General features: G+C 47.4%; 1 protein-coding gene across 4 annotated transcripts; it reads left to right on the top strand.

The window, feature by feature from the left end:
* Positions 1-1,042: 1,042 nt before the first annotated feature.
* Positions 1,043-20,390, top strand: LOC110488590 (lysine-specific demethylase 3B). 4 transcript variants are annotated; one of them, XM_021560856.3, is made up of 24 exons: positions 1,043-1,669; positions 6,768-6,944; positions 8,091-8,204; positions 8,294-8,399; positions 8,640-8,764; positions 8,884-8,952; positions 9,092-9,808; positions 9,920-11,276; positions 11,563-11,770; positions 12,005-12,219; positions 12,312-12,464; positions 12,961-13,068; positions 13,391-13,518; positions 13,661-13,982; positions 14,120-14,391; positions 14,672-14,938; positions 15,179-15,350; positions 15,448-15,669; positions 15,898-16,017; positions 16,888-16,911; positions 18,300-18,439; positions 18,755-18,931; positions 19,161-19,295; positions 19,515-20,390. In XM_021560856.3, the coding sequence occupies exons 1-24, from the start codon at positions 1,454-1,456 to the stop codon at positions 19,593-19,595; spliced, it is 5,625 nt and encodes a 1,874-aa protein (XP_021416531.3). In that variant the 5' UTR covers positions 1,043-1,453; the 3' UTR covers positions 19,596-20,390. The 4 variants fall into 4 exon arrangements, with proteins under 4 accessions (XP_021416531.3, XP_021416530.3, XP_090054308.1 ...); XM_021560855.3 differs by having other exon boundaries at positions 13,658-13,982; XM_090198182.1 differs by lacking the exon at positions 16,888-16,911.
* The last annotated feature ends 192 nt before the right edge of the window (positions 20,391-20,582 follow it).

The following is a 20,582-nucleotide window of genomic DNA, read 5'->3' as shown; positions in this document are numbered from 1 at the left end:
CTCATAAATATCATTAAACGACATGGACATTGATACCGTGAAGGCTATGTCATATCAACAGAAATACAAGAGGGCAAATCACTACACTCTTAATGTTGAATGAAGAAATAAATGCATTTGTAGCATTATTCAAGTAAGTAGGCCTAAGCCTTGTCCAAGCCAGATGATGTACAAATACAACCACTGGATAGGATGCTAATCTGTAGCGCTATTCAAAGCTCAATAATTGATCCAAATAGTGCTGGCTGTAAACGTTTGAAAAAGTTAGAAAAACCTTGTACATAATAAACACTCTTCATAGTCCAATAATTAATTCTCAAGCATATATTCCTGAATTATGCAATAATATCTTGCTTTTATTATTTCCATCCTGCTATGCTGTTGTGTGGTGTTTGGACATACAGTGCGTTTTGAAATGCTGTGGCACCACCTTGTGGTTAACATAGGGACACGCGAATTTGCGAGTTGACGACAATCTCATTATTTTTTCAATCAATGTAGTCAAGCTCAATCAATGTAATGCAAGAGCCAAAGTGTGCAAAGTAATCACTGTCCAACAGGACATGGGAATAAAATATAAAAGAAGAAGGAAGAAAATGTATGCTTTACCAGAGTGCACACAAGAGGTGCTTCACGGTAGTAGAACTAGTTCTATGGTTTGTTCTGGTCTCACAGATCTATGGGGCCCCTAAATGATGACGTCAGCAGACTGGGAGGTCCATACAGCTCAGTGAATTAATACAGTTTCAAAGTCATATCATCTCCAACCGGTATGATTCAAATCCAAGACTAAAATGCATGCAGTAGATAGACTGTGAACAAAATGGTTAGATACCGTTTGTATGAAGGAGAGCATATGGGGAAGAATTGGCTACTGCTACTAAATGATGTGTGTATCTGCATTGTGCTGAGTATACAGCATATCTGTGGTGTCCGAGCAAAAGTCGTTTTTGCCCTAAATGGATTTCCATTTAGGCCAACTGTATTTTTTTTCAGATATCCAGACACTGTTATTTGGCATTCCAGATTGAACGGGTTCTGTGTAGTACACCGATGAGCCAGCATAAGTCGCTGTTGCAATTCACACGCCCGCTAGCTATCTCCGCAGTGGAGCCTTGTAGCTCGTTCGAGGAGGAGTGTGTTTGATTTTTGCAATTGCAAGCCTCAATGGCGGATAGAGCGGGATAGCGGTTTTGCGGACAATAACATCTCGGTACTTCTCTATTTGTGGCGTGACTTGGTCCGCCGTATTTTCCCGTGCATCCTACGGAAGAGGGGACTCCGGTGCATGCAGCAAAGTTGCGGTAGTTGAGGTTTAAATCTGTCACTTATTTTAGGCCGATTTAACCTGGCTAACTGGCTGGCTAGCTAACGTTAGCTAAGTGCATCGGAGTTCCCAACAGAAATATATGCGAAGGAAGTTGCTCCTGCAATTCACAGTGGCTAACTAAATATGGGAGACTCTCTTGAACTGATTGGGAAGCGACTTCTGCTGCTCCTCAACGATGGCAGGTCCGCAGCCGGATCCGAAGTGGAACAGGCCGCCTGGACTCGTGACTGGCTCCGGGGGACCGTCCGGGCGGTCAGCGTCATAGGGTTGGCCAGCCCAGGGGTAGAGGTGAGCGGAGGAGAGGCGACAACAACAACAGCAGCAGCTGCGGGGCTGACGGTCAGTGTTTTCATGTGAATAAAAACTACCGTTAGCTAGCTAACAAGCTAAACGCATGATTTAACTAGCTAGCTACGTATTTAACGAAACTGAAAAGAGAAAGCATACAAATAATTAATGGTCCGTTTAAGTTATGTGAGCCAACTAACACATTGTGAATAGCGAAAGCTAGCCAACCGTGCCGCTGTGTTGCGCTTGCCAGATAGCCACTATCCCCGTAATTTAGCCCGGGGATTTTGGGCCTTCGACAGATTTTTTAACTTAGTTAGCTTGCTAGCCAACTTTAGCGTAGTCTCCAGAATGAAATTCATGTGCAATAGGCATAGCCTCATTAAAATGTGAACTTCGGTGTATTAGATTTGTTAGCCTCAAATGACTGAATGTAGATATTGATGGTGATACAGCTAACGTTAGGCCTACATAGTTAGGTGTAATTTGTTGCGTGCATTATCTTCAACGTCATGATACCAAGTGCATATTTTTCACAAGGCATTTTTCGTAATTGCGTGACCCCTTATGTGTTCCTATCATTCCACTGATCAATGTGGATGATGTAGCTAGAAGATTCTGCGGTTGAGAGTATAAATACATCTGAAAAAGCTGTCTGACTTGATGATGCATCCTATGATTGATTACAAGGCATGCAATCCATAACTAGAATTACAGAGGATAAATGATGTCAGGTGTCTTTTTTGGTTGTTGTACCAAAGCAATGGTCAAATCCAGATTTTTAGAAAGGGACAGGTGTTGGTTGGAGTAGTTTATTCAGCTTTCAAGGAAGTCTCCAGGACCATTTTTGGGAAATAGGCTTTTAAACTCGTGCCAATAGTAACTACAGACACCGCTCAGTGCTCTCCACTCCTGTTCTTGTTTCTCTTGGGAGGAGATATGTTACTGTATGTAAATATGTCTGTATGATTTTGCTTTTGCATGGACTATGTGTTGATCATCATAATGTCTATATGCAATGTCTTATGTGCAGGTTATCTGGTCTTGGTAGGAGGGCATTCTTCAAATCACAGCACTTGTTTCTCCTCTCACAGAACCATACAGTTCAAATTCACAAGGCTGTCCAAGTTGGGCTTGTATGCTGAGTGAGTCAGCAAGTTTCACATTTAAAATGGACTTCTGCTGACAAATATATCTTGCCCCTGCCTTGAGACCTAGAGTAGAGCATTAGCCCATATAAATGCAATCCATTGTCACACCGAGTATGTTTACATGCACACTAATAATTTGATATTAAACTGATTATGGTTGTAGGCAGAGTATGGCATTAGTCATGTTAACACCTTACTCTGCTTATCTTAATCGGTGTACTAAGGTTATAATCGAAGTAAGCATACTCCGATTAAACCACTTGGTGTTCTGCGCAATCTTTAGAATAATAAGGGCATTTAAATGCCTTAATCCAAGTTACCATGGAGTATTTGCTCAGCACGTGCTAGCACAAGCAGCGCAGGCTTCCTGCTTTTACACGAGTGATGTGAGTTCAGATAAACTCAAAGTATTTATCTTAGAAATAGTTTTGACATCTAAACTATGTTTTTGAACTCAATCAAATAGTCTTCACAAAAATAACATGGTCTGTGGTAGAATATTTATTTGAATGGTGATTTTCTGCATTTATCAAAGTCAGATCAAGTAGCCTGATAACCTCTCCCTCAATATCAACAAAACGAAAGAGCTTATTGTGGACTACAGGAGACCGAAGAGGGAGCGTGCCCCCCATCCTCATCGACCATGGCTGCAGTAGATCAGGTCAAAAGCTTCAAGTTCCACATCCCTCAGGACCTGAAGTGGTCTTGCCACACCAACATTGTGGTGAAGAAGGTGCAACAGAGTTTCTACAACTTTAAATGGCTCAAATTCAGCATGCTTTCCATCCGGAACAGTTCATGGATATATTGTGCCAATGTTTTTGGTCTTAGGCAAGTTTTTTTGGGGGGCTGTTCTTGCGCAGCATTTTTCTCTCGAGGCAAGCAGACATCTTTTTATTTTACCTTTATTTAACCAGGTAGGCCGGCCAGTTAAGAACAAGTTCTCATTTACAACTGCGACCTGGCCAAGATAAAGCAAAGCAGTGCGACAAACAACAACAGAGTTACACATGGAATAAACAAACGTACAGTCAATAACACAATAGAAAAAATCTGTATACAGTGTGTGCAAATGAGGTAAGATTAGGGAGGTAATGCAATAAATAGCCCGTAGTGCCGAAGTAATTACAATTTAGCAATTAAACACTGGAGCGATAGATGTGCAGAAGGTGAATGTGCAAGTAGAGATACTGGGGTGCAAAGAAGTGAAAAAATATATATATATTTGCAATATGGGGATGAGGTAGTTGGCTGGGCTATTTACAGATGGGCTATGTACAGGTCCAGTGATCTGTGAGCTGCTCTGACAGCTGATACTTAAAGTTAGTGAGAGAGGTATGAGTCTCCAGCTTCAGTGATTTTTGCAATTCGTTCCAGTCATTGGCAGCAGAGAACTGGAATTAACGGCGGCCAAAGTAGGAATTGGCTTTTGGGGTGACCAGTAAAATATACCTGCTGGAGGGTGGGTGCTGCTATGGTGACCAGTGAGCTGAGATAAGGTGGAGCTTTACCTAGCAAAGACTTATAGATGACCTGGAGCCAGTGGGTTTGGCGACGAATATGAAGCGAGGGCCAACCAACGAGAGCATACAGGTCTCAGTGGTGGGTAGTATTATGGGGCTACGCTCCTTTCGTCTGGGATTGGTCGACAGAAGGGATTCTTCAATGAGGTGTTTGTTCTCATTCATTTTTTTTTTTGTTGAGAAATACTGCACCAAACATCTTAGTTAGATGTAAAATTGCGCGACTAAGGTCTCCTCTGGAAAAACATCAAAATGAATGGCAGATTTCTTGCGTTGTCTAGATTAATTATGACTTTTGAAGAAGTGTATTCTGGCTATATCGTCTCAAGTTGGACAAAGTACTATTGCTTATTTTTTCTAGTTTCTCACTTGAAGGTCTTGCGAGCACACTCGTTCGGGTTCACCTAGCCAAGTTCAGCTAGGCGCCAGCTGAACCAAAGTATGCTGACGCCTTAAAACCCTCGCAAAGTTCAACAGATGCACCATTGAGAGCATTCTTTTGGGCTGCATCAACACCAGGTACGGTAACTGCTCCGCCCTCAACCACATGGCTCTCCAGAGAGTGTTGTTGACAAAACATCACCGGGGCCACGCTGCCTGCCCTCCAGGACATTGACTACACCCAGTGTCTAAGGCAAAGAAGACTGTTCCTCGACTGTTCACTCGGCTGCCATCCAACAGACAGACAGTACGGGTGCATCAAAGCCAAGACCGAGAGACTAAACACCTTCTATTCACTAGCTGTCCACCAGGCAACGCACACTCACTCACACAACACACACCCCATGAACACACACATGCAACCAATGCTGCTGTCCCATGTTAGAGACATTGAACCACTGGTCACTTAATGTTTCACATTGTGTATTTGAATATCCCTGACAGTCTATTCTAATATTTCTGTTACGTACATTTGTATTTTAGTTTCTGTTTATACACACCGCTTATTTATTTATACTGGATTCGTGATATAGCTCACTAATATATCTACTGGTGTACATATCATTTTTTTAGTTTGTCTTGTGTAAATTTGCCTGGTGTACATACACAGTTCAGTTGGAAAGTATTCAGACCCCTTGACTTTTTTCACGACCCTAAGCACATAGCCACCCCTGCGTTGTCTTGGCTTCAGGACAAGTCTCTGAATGTCCTTGAGTGGCCCAGCCAAAGCCCGGACGGGAACCCAATCGAACATCTCTGGAGAGACCTGAAAATAGATGTGAAGCGACGCTCCACATCCAACCTGACAGGGCTTGAGAGCATCTGCAGAGATACAGTACCAGTCACAAGTTTGGACACCAACTCATTCCAGGGTTTTTATTTTGACTATTTTCTATATTTGTAGAATACTAGTGAAGACATCAACTATGAAATAACACAAATGAAATGGAATCATGTAGTAGTTTTGAGGAAACACCGTGCACCTGGCGACCTGGTTAGTGTGCACTGCGCCCGGCCCACCACAGGAGTTGCTGGTGCGCGATGAGACAAGGATATCCCTACTGGCCAAACCCTCCCTAACCCGGACGACGCTAGGCCAATTGTGCATCGCCCCATGGACCTCCCGGTCGTGGCTGGCTGTGACAGAGCCTGGGCTCAAACGCAGAGTCTCTGGTGGCACAGCTAGCACTGCGATGCAGCGCCTTAGACCACTGTGTCAACTTTAGCGCTGTGTCAACTTTTGACTGGTTCTGTATAAATTTGCAAAAATGTCTAAACCCCTGTTTTTGCTTTGTCATTATGGGGTATTGTGTGTAGACGGGGGGGGGGGGGGCACTATATATGCACTATATATAGATTGCATGTTGATACTGCTACAGTGCTATTTGGGTTGTTCATTCTTGATTACTTGCTGTTTTTGTTTTTTACAATATTTTTCTTTACATTTTCATTGTAAGCATTTCGCTGCATTTCGCTGCACTGCTATAACGCCGCAACCAATAAACTTTGATTTGATTTCAGATGTGTCCATGTAAACAGGATTATTAGAGAATTGTTCTTGCAAAGCATCGAAATGTTTAAATCAAACTATTATATTAGTCTGACTATTCACAATCGCATTGTGTGCATTTAACCATACTTACTGTAATCCTCTCATCAATAATGTTGCACTAGGCTACTTATTGACATTGAGGGGTAAATGAGAAAGTCAGACCGTTTTTGAATTGTCTTGCCTATTTCTAATAATTGACTGCTCTTCCCGAGAGAGATGGCGCCTTGCCCAGACTTTGAGGAGTAGACGTGCTGTGTTTGAGTCATTAGTGCTGCCCGGGCTCTGCTGACTGTGTATGATCCTAACAAGGCCTATCCTGCTGACTCTGTCCGTGGCTGCTTTTCTCCCATCAGTCCAATGTTGTCAGTGTTTTGTCTTACCTCTGTTCTTTTGAAAATATACTCCTAACACGACACTGAGCCTACGTTAATATAGCTAGTCTTACAGAAATGGCACCACTCCCCCCCCCCCCTGTCCTGTAGGTGTTTGTGGAGTTTGAGGACTGTGCGTGGCGCAGGCGGTCCTGGGTACAGGTGTACGGGGAGGAGGTGAGAGCTGTACTGGTCGAGTCCTCCATCGTCTGGGCTAACCGCAGCAGCGACCCCAACCAGAACCACCCTGCAGCTGGAGGAGCCCCTGGGACAGCCTGGCCTGCCCTGGTGAGTAGCCACCTCTGGCTTAGGGTTTACCAAATAATGTTTGGACTGTAACACTGAGCCACGCCAGGGGTTTTCAATCCTCTCCTCTCTGACCCTGCAGAAGTTTCACAATTTTGTTGTAGCCCTGAACTACCTCCCCTGATTCATCAATTGAAGGACTTGATGATTTGTTGACAAATGTAATCAGGTGTGCTAGCTCTGGGATCGTTAAAATACATTGAACCACAGCTGAGCAACTAATCTGAACCAGTTGCCAACAGCATACTGGGAGGTCACCTACAAACACATCTATTGGGGGAGACTATTAGGTCATGGGCTGTAAAATAGGGTTAAAGTCCTGGTAGCAAATAATGGACCATAACAGATATTTATGTAGTTGGTGCTGTATATTAACTAATATACATTGGTTCCGAAGTGGCATTGTTTCCCGAAGTAAGAGCTGATTTGGAGAACCTCAAACCTAACTTTTAGAACAACATAATATTATAACGATTGATTTTAGTAGTTGTAATTTGGGAATGTTTTCTTGGGGTGCTCTTAGCTACTATTGTATGCGTGTCTGGCATGGAGAAATAGGTACTACACTCTCCTTTTAAGGTTAGTTCAGAGGGTGCATGTATGATGTATGTGACTCTCCTCTCACACTCCCTGAGGCACACCTGCATCTTGAAGTGAGGCCAGGCCAGCTTGTGGAAATGCAATTGTCCCAGCAAGGGATGTCTGGAGGACCTGTTACCGTTACATAAGAAGAACACACGCAGCAACCTGCTGCTCCTCTCAGTAGAAAAACAGCTCAACGGGCTCCCTCATGCTTTGCCAGAGGATAAGATTAGAGATCATTCTCCGGCCACTCCACCAATTAACAGAGGCGGCAGAGTAGCCTAGTGGTTAGAGCGTTGGACTAGTAAACGAAAGGTTGCACGATCGAATCCCTGAGCCGACAAGGCAACAATCTGTTGTTCTGCCCCTGAACAGTTAACCCGCTGTTCCTAGGGCCGTCACTGAAAATAAGAATTTGTTCTTAACTGACTTGCCTAGTTAACTAAAGGTGGGGGGGAAAATAATAAAAAAGATAGGAATGCTCGCCTACGTAATATCGCTCAGTTAGTGGTTCTTTACCTAACGATGTTCCTCTTCGCCCGCTAGGCGTTCCGGTCTCTAGTGGACCGTGTGGGTTTGGGTTCCCTGGTCCCTGTGGAATTCTTTGGGAACCGAACCCTCGACTTCCTCCCTGACGGGAATTCACTCCAGAGATTTGAGGTGGGTTTACTCAAGGTTGTGTGTGTGTGTCAACTTTCATTTGAAGTGTGTGTGTGGTATCACTCTGTGAATTTTGTCTTGCTCTGTAGGTAGAGAAAGACGTGGGACACTCTCTCCTGCTGGAGCAGCCATCTCTGCAGGCTGCGGTGTCCAGCTGGCACAGTGACTTTGAGCTGCAGGAGATCCTCAGGAAGGGTGAGTCTTTGTTAGACTTATCTCTGGAATGAATGGAAACCTATTGTGCTGTGTACTTTGACTTTCCTCCTGCCTTTTCATTGCTCACCCATGTTTTCCTACACTGCAGTTCTCAATACTGGCCTTCTCAAACCTCTTCTCTTACCGTCTTCTCACTTTTCACTCCTTCCATAATATCCTTCTGGTGCGCTACTCCACGGGTCTTTGAGCCTTGTCCTGTTGGTTGTGTTGTCTCTCCAGGCTCCTACACAATCCAGGGCAGGAGGGTTCAGGTTTACCAGTGTGAGTTTGACGAGCACTGGGCCCTGGGCCTGGTCTCTCGGCACGACCCCAACTCGCACATCATGGAGATCACCATGGACCAGGTACACACACACACACACACACACTGCCTGGATGTGCCTTTCGTAGTACCTTTTTAGATGTTAGGTAATATGGCGGAGGTGTTGACAGCTGTTAGCTAAGTGTTATTATTGTGTTCTAGGGAGAGGAAACCCAGGTGGTGGATCCTCGGGTAATGCACGTAATACTAGCTGAAGATCACTTTGATGAGGTAAGTTGGATAAAGTATGCACTCCTATTCCTCCCTCCCTTGCTTTTTTTCCCAAAATACTTGTGCTTTTGTTGGTCGACTTGTTTGAGTGTGCATTTTCCTCATCCTTTTTACATGGCTCCTTCCTCTCCGTGGTCAGAACGGGAGGAATGCTCGGCGGAGGAAGGAGAGCGATGGCGTGAAGGGCGAGAGCGGCCGTAGACGGAGGACATCGTCGGAAGGCGAGGAGGACGTGACTCTGAAGCGTTTTAAGGGGGCGGGAGAGGGAGCAGCGGAGGGACAGAACGGGAGCAGCTCCACCAAGGGGATGGTGACGTGGGGTGAGGAGGTAGCAACCGGAGGAGAAGACGGAGTGGGTGGAGGAGGCAGAGTGAACAGCACTATCAACAATAACAGCAGTTCCTCTGAAGTCACACAAGGTCACGCCACCCCGAACAGCATTTCCTCCCACATGGACCAATCAAAAGCTCCGCCGCGGTACCCCAAGGAAAACGGACGCTCCCTCTCCACACAGGACAGACAGGGGTCTGCTGACTCGACCACTACAGTCACCCCCACCCCACCCCCCCTCAAACCAGCCCCCTCCCCATTCTCCAACACTTCCTTCCCCTCTCTGGGCCAGATGCCCAGCCTGGTCCCTGGAGCTCCGGCCTCCAAGCCTTCCCCAGTAGCCCTGACCACAGAGAGCGAGGAGCCATCCCAGTCTACCTACCCCAAGACGGCTGCCCTGGTGTCCCCCGGCCCGGTGACCATCTCGTCCCCATCGCAGGGCAGTGCCCCCAGCGTGGCCCTCGCTGCCCCCCTGTGCTTCAGCCCCAAACTAACCGCCTGGACAGGACCACCCAACCAGACGGAGGTGAATTAGTAACACTTAACGTGACTTTACTCTTAACCTGTGTAGTAACACTGTAATTACAAACTATAATTGTTTTCACTAATATGCTATTTCCTTATCCTGCTTCTTTAGGGCTCTAAGCCCATCCTGGCTGCGGCTGGGTTCCGGCTGCCTCAGTCCAAGCCTGCTGGTGCTTCTGTGTTCGGAGAGGTAAGCTCCCAGACCAACGGTTCCTCCAACACAGCGTCAGTCTCCCAGGACACCCCTGGACCCTTCGGCTTTTCCTTCAGAGGCGCCAAGAACAACGAAGCCCAACCGCAGCAGCAAGACCAGAACTTATTCTTCCAGTGTATGAGTCAGAAGACTGGCCAGAACCCTGGTGGTTCTAATCAGAACCAGACTTCAGGCCTGGGTCAGAGCCAGGCTAAAGACACCAACTACTTCACAGCAGTGTCAGAGAGCTTGAGTATGGAGCCTCCTAGCCTGTTCAAGCCCTCCGCCTCCACAGAGGGACTCAAAAAGACTGTTCTAACCCCCGCTTCAACTGGCCTGTTTGGCTCAGCTACAGCTCATCTCAAAGAGCAGTCCAAAGTGCCTGAGACCCAGCCGGCAGGCAACGGAGTGCTCAACAAGCCTTTCGGAGCGGACAAGCTCTCGTCTTCTTTCAGCGGCGGCTCTGGGGGGATGAGGAGCTCTGTTCTGGGAATGGCTGCGATCGGCACCCCCCTGGCTCCGGCTTCTGGATCTCTGGGTGGTGCTAACAGGAGTGGCACTAACGGTGGCGCGGTGGGTGGCTTCAGCACCAAGACAGAAAGCCACCAGAACCTGTTCCTCCAGGGCTCCAAGGAGCCTTCCAACCCCTTCCTGGCCTATGGAGAGAAGCTCTCCCACAGTCCCTTCAGTGGCAAACCATCCCCTCTGGAGCCTGAGACCCTGGGCCCTGCCACTGCCTCGGAGAGCAAACCCAACCTATTTACAATGTCCGAGCCGCCCAAGGGCATCCTGTCTTCCCCCTTTGCCTCCCTCTCAGGCGCTGCTGCCTCCAGTTCTTCCTCCCCAGCCCCAGGACCTGCCTTCATACAGAGGCCCCAGTCTGATGCCCCCTCCAAGCCCAGGGAGGGCGCCTCCACAGGGGAACAGGGCTCCTCAGTTGAGGGTGGGTCTCTGGATGACCGGCCTAGCTCCACCTCGGGCTACCCCATGTTTGGGAGCGCTGTCCCTGGGGGGAGTGGTGAGGATGCGCCCATGCCATTTGACCAGGTCCAGGCCCAGAAGTTTGCCCTGGAGGAGCGAGGCCAGATATCTAAACGTGACTCTGACTCCAGCGATAACAGCGACCTGTCAGACCTGAGTGAGACTGAGGAGGGGCTGGAGAGAGGGCAGGTCCCTGGGGGCCTCCCGGGGCCTGTCAAGGAGGGAGCCATGCTACTGCAGAAGGGTAAAGGCCCCGGGGTAGCCAAGAGCCGGCCACGCAACAAGCCCTTCAAAGGTAAGACCTGGAGCCTCGGGATAGGGCTCTGATAATAAAGTATTCCTACAGTACGTCAATGCGTTTCCCAATCATTCACAACATTTTATTCGTCAATGTTGAGGCAAGTTAGATTGTGGTCAGGGTCATGAAACATTAGCAAGATTGATGGTAAAGAAAAGTTGCTGACCAACTCTTCCCTAATGATTCCATTATCCTTTCCTACACTCTTTGATGAATAGGTTGTCATTGCATTGTTTTGTAATCGCTTCATATCCTAATTATAACTCTTCGGTCTTTTTTCCAGTGGGCCAGTCAGTGCTGAAGGACGTGACCAAGGTGCGTCGTCTGAAGCAATCAGGAGAGTCGTTCCTGCAGGACGGCTCCTGTATCAACGTGGCGCCCCACCTCCACAAGTGTCGCGAGTGTCGCATGGAGCGCTACAGGAAGTACCGGGAGCAGGAGCCTGACGACGACGACCCCAACGTGGCCTGCCGCTTCTTCCACTTTCGCAGGTACCGTCTGTGTGCTTGTCTGTGTACCAAAGACTGTGTTTTCTCACGTGTGTGCTTGTCCAAGCACTGTGTGTGTGTGAGTGAGAAATGGCGATGGGGTGTATCCTCTTACAAGGAATGCGAAGGCGAATATTGGTCATTTCATCAACCTCAATTAGAATCCAACATGTTCTACTCTTCCACGCGTCCTCCACTACTCTGTCCTCCAACCTCTGACCTTTGCCTCCTAACCAGGCTGGCGTTCACGCGTAAGGGCATCCTGCGTGTGGAGGGCTTCCTGAGCCCCCAGCAGAGCGATGCCATGGCCATGGGGCTGTGGCTTCCCTCGCCGTCCGTACAGGAGGGCTTGGACCTGGACACCTCAAAGTACATCCTGGCCAACGTGGGAGACCAGTTCTGTCAGCTCGTCATGTCTGAGAAGGAGGCCATGATGATGGTCGAGCCTCACCGTGAGTGCTCTTAGTTTGCGTCCAAAATGGCACCCTGTTCCCTTAATAGTGCAATACTTTTGACCCGGGCCTAATCTGTCTGTGTCCTACAGAGAAAGTGGCGTGGAAGCGGGCGGTGCGCGGCGTCAGGGAGATGTGTGATGTGTGTGAGACCACTCTCTTCAACATCCACTGGGTCTGCAGGAAGTGTGGCTTCGGAGTGTGTCTGGACTGCTACCGGCAACGGAGGAACCGCCCTCTGGAGGGTGAGAGTCATAGAATTCCATATAGAATCCAGAGAACATACAGAATGTGTGAGATTCAACTAGGGTGGCAAAATTCCGGTCACTTTCCCGAAATTCTCTGGTTTTCCAGATATCCTGGATGGAAGATTCCTGGAATTCCAAGGGAATAAGCAGCAAATCTGAGAATATTCCAACTAGGATTTCTGAAATGCTGGGGAACGTTGGGGGAAGTTACCGGAATTTTGCCACCATAGACTCAACACACAGGGACGGGCTGGGGTAACATTGAGTGGTCTTTCAGTGATGTTTGTTTTGAAGTAGTAAAGATATAGCTGCTGCTAAATTGTTAAAGAATCGGTATAAAATGTACTTTATTGTCCATTAACTTACAGGGAATGGACATTTTTGTATTTATGAACAACCCAACCCCCACTGTATACCCAGAGTGGCTGGAAGCAATGGGTCTGCTGCAGTGCAGAGCCCCTTATAAATGACCCTTCCTGTTTTTGTCTCTCAGAGGTGGACGAGGGGCCTGATGACGAGGTGTTCTCCTGGTTGAAGTGTGTCAAAGGCCAGAGACACGAGCCCCAGAGCCTCATGCCCACACAGATCATACCTGGAACAGGTAACATGGAGCAGGATACCTGTAGAAGCCTAGGGGCCAAATGGACCCTTAAGCACTTGTGGATGTCAGAGAGGATTTGACAGTTGTAAGCAATATGGTAACAGCTCCACCTTGCCCTCTGATAGGCTAAGTAGAACTTTCACCACATTCCTTATACCAATCAAATCCTCATAGGATTGGGCCTAGAACTGGGGCCTGGAGTCTTTCCTGCTCATGTCACATGGTCTGGACAAACTCCCAGCCCTAACTACACCATCCAATTATTATGTTGTGTATTTCCATAAGAGTGTCCCATATTGACATTTCAGTCCCTCTCCCTCAGCTCTCTATAACATAGGGGATATGGTGCACTCAGCCCGGGGCAAATGGGGCATCAAGGCAAACTGCCCCTGCACCAGCCGGCACCACAGGCCCCTAGTGCGCCATAGTGCCCCCAACGGCATCTCACAGGTACTGCACCACCACTTTTTTGTGACCAAGATCAATATTTTACATTTCTACCATCCACATATGGTTTTCACTTGTTTTACATATTGCTTGTCAAGGGCTTCATTAGAATGCAGTAAAATGTTCCTTATTGTTGTCCCAGCAGTCTGCAGTGTCCTCCAGCATAGGGAGCAGTGGTAGTGGACCAATCACAGGTGGTGGGGGGCCAGCGGGTTCAACCACTCCTAAACCCGAAGGGGGGGAGACAACAGTGGTCAAAACACAGCCTACATCCAGCACAATGTCATCCGAGGCGGCAGGAGGAGGGGTTGATACTAACTCCACCAACAGTACCAGTGCCCCCCCTAACTCTGCCCAGACCACCACCCCCAAGGACCCCCGCCCTTCCACAGTTGAGGGCAACTCCACCGCCCTGCACTGGCTGGCAGACCTGGCCACTCAGAAAGCCAAGGTGGAGGACACTAAAGGTGAGGACTAAAGGTCTCTTTCACTTCATCTTCTTGTCTCAATCCTAACTTATATTCTCAATGATACTCTCTAAATGTATCGTACATGTGTTTAGATTTGACCATCTCTAACCATCGTCTCCTCTCCACACCTCTAGACTCTGGGTTGCTGCGCTCGGCGATGGGCCGGGACACGCGTTCTCCCTTCGGCCTTGACTCGTTCAGCGCCCTGTCCAAGCCTTCGTCCTCCTCCTCTTCCTCCTCCAGTCCTAAACTGTTCAACAGCCTGCTGCTGGGCTCCAGCAACACCCAGCCCAAACCAGAGGGCTCCAGCCTCCGAGACCTGCTCAACTCTGGCCCCGGGAGGCTCCCCCAGGCCCCCGGAGACACTGGAATACCCTTCCCCTCAGTCTTCTCCACCTCAGCCGCTGTGAGTGTCTCTCAGCTTTCCTCAGTTAGCTAGGAGAATTTAGATACTTTCAGAATGCTCAAATGTAGAATGTCAGAGTGCCCAGATATGGATCCTGCCATAATGCTTACATATGTCATTATGTCGTTACATTACAGGGGACCATTCCAGAATTCTTAGATTCCACACAGTTCTAGTATGTGTCCCAAATGACACCCTGTTCCCTACATAGTGCACTGCTTTTGACCAGAGCCCTATGGGAGCCCTAGACTGCAGGAATAACCCCTCCTCCCTCTCTCAGGGGGACAAGATGAAGGGCAGCCTGCCTAACTTCCTGGACCATATCATCGCCTCGGTGGTGGAGACCAAGAAGGCGGAGGGCCGTCGTACGGGCGAGGGGGGCAGCGAGCTGGGCGGGGTGGGCCGCAGGGACGGGGTGATGGGCCTCAGCGTGCTGGACCCCCACACCTCCCACTCCTGGCTCTGTGACGGACGCCTGCTCTGCCTGCAGGATCCCTCCAACACCAACAACTGGAAGATCTTCAGAGAGTGCTGGAAACAGGGCCAGGTGAGAGAGACCTCTCTGTGGGGTAGAAAGGCGATAAATACTTTTTTTAAATACAGATTTTTAATAAAAAAATATGTGCTCACCAAGAGTAGTTCAAAGGCGGTGTGAGTAAATTGGTGGTGTGGAAGATGGAAATGGACTGTGAGAGTATTTGGGGATGAAGTTTGGAAGAGGGAGATGTGTAATGTGAGAGATGAGGTGATGATGATTCTGTTTGAACTCTTTCCCTCCTCTCTCCAGCCGGTGCTGGTGTCTGGTATCCATAAGCGTCTGAAGGGGGGTCTGTGGCGACCTGAGGCCTTCAGTGAGGAGTTTGGGGACCAGGATGTTGACCTGGTCAACTGTCGGAACTGTGCCATCATTTCTGACGTCAAGGTCCGTGACTTCTGGGACGGCTTCCAGGTCATCTCCAGTAAGTAACGGGATCGTTCATTCAGCCGTTCGTTCATTCAACCATTTATTTGTTCTTTCATTCGTTCATCTTGCCTTATCTCTCTCTCTCTCCCCAGAGCGTCTGAAGGGTAGTGATGGTCAGCCCATGGTTCTGAAGCTGAAGGACTGGCCTCCCGGAGAAGACTTCAGAGACATGATGCCTACACGCTTTGATGATCTGATGGAGAACCTGCCCCTCCCAGAGTACACGAAGCGAGACGGCCGTCTGAACCTGGCCTCCCGCCTGCCCAACTTCTTTGTCAGGCCAGACCTGGGGCCTAAGATGTACAATGCCTACGGTGAGAGAGACGGCAGAGATGGAGAATATGCAAGATTAGGAATGAGCCCATTTACTCTTTTAAAGGGATGTCAGTCTCTGATCTCTGTTTCTATTTCCTCCTTTTATATTCTCTTTTTCACCTCTTCCCTCTTGATACTTTCCATGCTTCCTTCTATTACACCTTTTTCACCCCCCCCCCCCTTTCTCTCACACCTTCCATCTCTCTCTCCGTCCCTCCCACTCTCAGGTCTGATCGAGACCGAAGACCGGAGTGTTGGCACTACCAACCTGCATCTGGACGTGTCTGATGCCGTCAACGTCATGGTGTACGTGGGCATTCCCGAGGGAGAGGGGGAACACGTCAAGGGTGAGTAGGACCGACACACACACTCGCACAGTGAAGCAGAACTTAATACACACACACTCACAGCAACACTGACTCGCACAGCTGACTCATTCCAGCGTTGACGTACATCCCACTCAACCACGTGTCAAACACAAGGCCCGTGACACATTTCAATCCGGCACGCACAATGATTTGGGTTTTTAATTCATTTTGGCCCATTTCCATTCCGTCCGCGCTGCACTACAAGTCCCAGCAAGCACGGCCCCAAAAAAAATTTGAAAAATCTTTCAAAAAATATGTTAACTGTTAAAACCACATGGGCTCCGAAATGACCCACTCATGTACAATTGGAATTGAAAGGCGCTCCAAAGTATTGTATAGGAAAGTGGATAGGTTCACACAAAGATCAAACGCCCTCTACTGTCCCATTCAGCATTTCCAGTTTCTGGAAACTAAGGACAGGAAGCCATTCATCAGCATTGAGACAAAATAATGGTGTAAATGTTAAATTTAAGCCTGTCTTCAGTCACTCCTATAGACTTTCCTAGGATTCCCACCTTGCTGTATATTACTAGAGGCCTCTGACTAGAGTATAACTTTATTCATCCCAACTTGGGACATTATATCAACACTAGCATCATTAATGATTAGAAGGACTAGACGAGGAACAACGACATACACATTATAAATGCATATTAAGGCACCTGCACCTTAGTAGAGACCTATTAATAAAATTTAAAAAAAGGTAAATGCTGTTTTCTGTCCTACTCTGGTGAAACAAGCCCAACGAGGCTAACCCAGCCCCCCTCCCCATGCATCAATGGACAGGACCCTGGAAAGGCTCTTTAATGGGTCTCACGTGTTGATTGTGGTCAAATTTCTCATTCACAGAGACGGATATCGCTGGATGTAAAGGTCTGTGCATTTTTATGACATCACCTCCTTAGCATGCCTTTTTTTCTTGACTAACTTCTCCCTTCTCTCTTTCTCCCACTCCCCCATCCTCATGTCCTCTCCCTGTGCGGTTGGGGCCAGAACACTACTGTGGCTCATCTGTCTGTTTGTGGTTTATTTGTGGTCTGAGTGGAGTCTGCCTGCGTTCTTCCCTCCAGTGTAGAGCTGACCTTCAGTAATGCTCTGATAGTCAGTCAGCCAAACTCTGTTTTTTAAAACCTTTTAACACAACAACTTTTATGCTGTTTTTTATTTTCATGCTGTTAGATGTTAGTAAGTCTTTCCTTGCATTACATCTTCTGTTTATCTGGGACAACTGGTGTTCTGGCCTTGACTGTTGGGAAGGCCAGATGTATGAAGGTGTAGGTACTGTCTGTATCCTTGCACAGGTTCACTGACTCTCAAGGAGAGAAAAGAGCAGCAACTTGCTAGCTACCCATCTTTTGGAGTCACATTCCCCCCTGACTGATATCTCTTCCTAGAGGAGAGATGCGGGGGGAGAGATTATAAAGTAAACACACATCACCTTGACAAGCATATGTAGCTGTACCGGACTCTATGCCTAACCGAGATCAAAGTCAGAGCAATTGAACACACACATACACACACTCACACACTCTCTCTTCCACGCAGGCAACTTGATCTATGGCAATCTCTGGATAATTTGTCCAATTGACCGGAATTTGAATAAAACATGTAGCTCCGTTAGTGTTGTTTAGTCCTGTTCATCACTAGCCACCTAAATGTTTGCTTGATTAGTAAATGATGAGCAACTCTGATTGCATCCCAAATGGTACCCATTTTGACAAAAGTAGTGTATTGCAGAAGGAATAGGGTGCCATTTGGAACCTCTGTGGTTGAACCCAGAGCTGCCACTGGCCAACAATGATGTCATAACAGGGAGATTCAATTTGCCCCTGCCAGCCGAGCGCCCCTCTGATTGTGGAGGACTGATGATGAATCAGCACTTCACCTAGGCTTGTGTCTCAAATTACACCCTATCCCTCCTGTTCCTCCTGTAGTGTGCTACTTTTGACTAGGGGCCACAAGGTTATGGTCAGAAGATGGTGTACTGCATAGGGGAATAGGTAACGGGTGTCGTTTGAGATGGCGCCTCGTGATTCCGACGTAGTGAATGAGCACTTGTATAGATTAGAAGGATTGTAGTGTTTTCCCTCCTGTGTCTACAACTGTAGGATGTGAAGGTGTGCGGTACTTATGTGCTTTGTTGATGTTTAGTGTTGCACTTCTTCTTTCCTACATCATTCCCTTTGAACATGGACTCTGTCAGTGACTGACCGGTGCTGGAGTTTGCTCATCCCTGTCTCTCTCTGTGTGTGGTCCCGCAGAGGTGATGAGCACCATCGAGGAGGGTGACGTAGACGAGATGACCAAGAGGAGGGTGTACGAGGCCAAGGAGAAGCCCGGGGCACTGTGGCACATCTACGCCGCCAAGGACGCTGAGAAGATCCGGGAGCTGCTCCGCAAGGTCAGGGTTCACCATCACCACATTCCTTGAAATGTCAATATGCACATTCATTTTCTTTCAATGCATTATTTCAGGAAAGAATTGAAAATGGTGGCTGGACTTCTTTAGTTCTACTGTTCCCACGATAAAATCAGTCTCAAATGGCACCCTATTACCTATTACAGGTGTGCTACGTTTGGGCCAATAGGGCTCTGATGAAAAGTAGTGCACTATATAGGTATTAGGGTGCCATTTTGGATGTAGACATTGTCTCTCTGATATACCATACCATGTTACTATGATTTACCATATCTTCTTATCCTTTGACTGTGGTAGGTGGGTGAGGAGCAGGGCCAGGAGAACCCTCCGGACCACGACCCTATCCATGACCAGAGCTGGTACCTGGACGGGGTGCTGCGCAGGAGGCTGTACGAGGAGTACGGCGTGCAGGGCTGGGCCATCGTACAGTTCCTGGGAGATGCTGTCTTCATCCCCGCCGGGGCTCCCCACCAGGTACTAGGGGAAACACTGGACGTACCAGTCGAGATTGAGAATGAGACTTTTTGTGTTGTTTAATGGTTACATAGGGGCATAGCGTACCCTTATGTTATCCCTTTTTAGCTATATGATGTCTATACTCTTGCTTTTCTTTTCATTCACACATTCTCTCTCTCGCCAACTCGCACTCTCAAACAGACAAATCACACACTCGCCTCTTTCTCCTCTCTCATGTGCCCCCAAGGTGCATAACCTGTACAGCTGTATCAAGGTGGCAGAGGACTTTGTGTCCCCTGAGCATGTGAAGCACTGTTTCAGACTGACCCAGGAGTTCAGACACCTATCCACCACACACTCCAACCACGAGGACAAGCTGCAGGTACACTTCGGCCGCCTCCCAAATGGCACCCTATTCACTATGTAGTGCACTAGTTTTGACTCTGGTCAAAAGTAGAGCACTTATAACTGACTCCACTATAGTATAGGCCAATTATTTGAGAGAAGGGTGGAATCGGTTGATCAATCAGCTAAAACAATCAGTAACATATATTGTGGTACAATTGCAATTCTGACGGGAATTTTGATCTCTGTTCTCTAGGTGAAGAACATCATCTACCATGCCGTAAAGGACGCTGTGGGAACACTGAGGGCCCACGAACCCAAGCTAGCACGCTCTTAGTGCCCGCTAAACACACACACACACAAGCTGCAGTTATAGAGTAGAGGTCTGTGTGCAGAGAGGCACGGTGATGTGCTCACAACTCTCTTATTTTGTGTGTGGGGGAGGGGGGGTCTATAGTCAGCGCTTGGATGAAGGCAGTACTACATCATCGCTGTTACACGACATGCTCTACACGTCTTAGTTGTTTTCCAATTCACTTCTGATTAACTCTGTATTTAAGGTCAGTGTGTCCTGTTTGTGTGTGTGGAAGAGGAGAGCATGTGACGTGAGGCGGTTCAGCATCTGTGTAGCGTCTGACTAGATGTGAGCACTGGGCTATGTTTCCTTTTGCGACAACCATTGATATTATTATTCTTCCTTAGAAGAGAGGGTTCACTTGTTTTTAGATATTTTTTTGTTGAAGTTTTAATCTTTAGTGGTGGAATTGAGACTTGTGCAAGTAACAAGCATCGAAGTGAACTAGACCAAAGTTTTTTTTATTTTTAGTTGTCTTATTTTTAATTAAAAGCAAGGACTTCTTAAACATGTTTTCTTTTATACACCGGAGGATAATTCAGAGTATTGGCTTTTTGAATGCTTGACAGAGAGTGGCTTAGAGAAATGTCTCCATTTATTTGGTCATCTTTGTTGTCCCAAGGTTTGCATGGATGAACTGCAGACTTCAAAACGTTGTAAAAGAATCACGATTCCAACTGAACAGAAACTACTGGCCGTTAACAGTGTATCAATATATATGTTGATGATCGTAGCAGTCTGTTTGATTTTTCAAAATAAAGTTCACAACAAATAAAATCTACTGGTCATTTCAGGTGATTTATACAACTTTGTGTGTCATTGAACTCAATTGTTGAACAACTGTTACATGTCTTCACATTGTAACTTGTATGTATCAGGTGCTAAAGATTATGTAAACAATATGTCCATATAACGCATCAGCATGATTTAGCTCATTAAAAAAAAACAATTTTGCAGTTCCACTCCACA

Source organism: Oncorhynchus mykiss, chromosome 14 (assembly GCF_057628025.1).
Source record: "Oncorhynchus mykiss isolate SJ-2025 chromosome 14, ASM5762802v1, whole genome shotgun sequence".
NCBI classification, from domain to species: Eukaryota; Metazoa; Chordata; class Actinopteri; order Salmoniformes; family Salmonidae; genus Oncorhynchus; species Oncorhynchus mykiss.
This window is presented reverse-complemented; position numbering and strand designations above follow the sequence as displayed.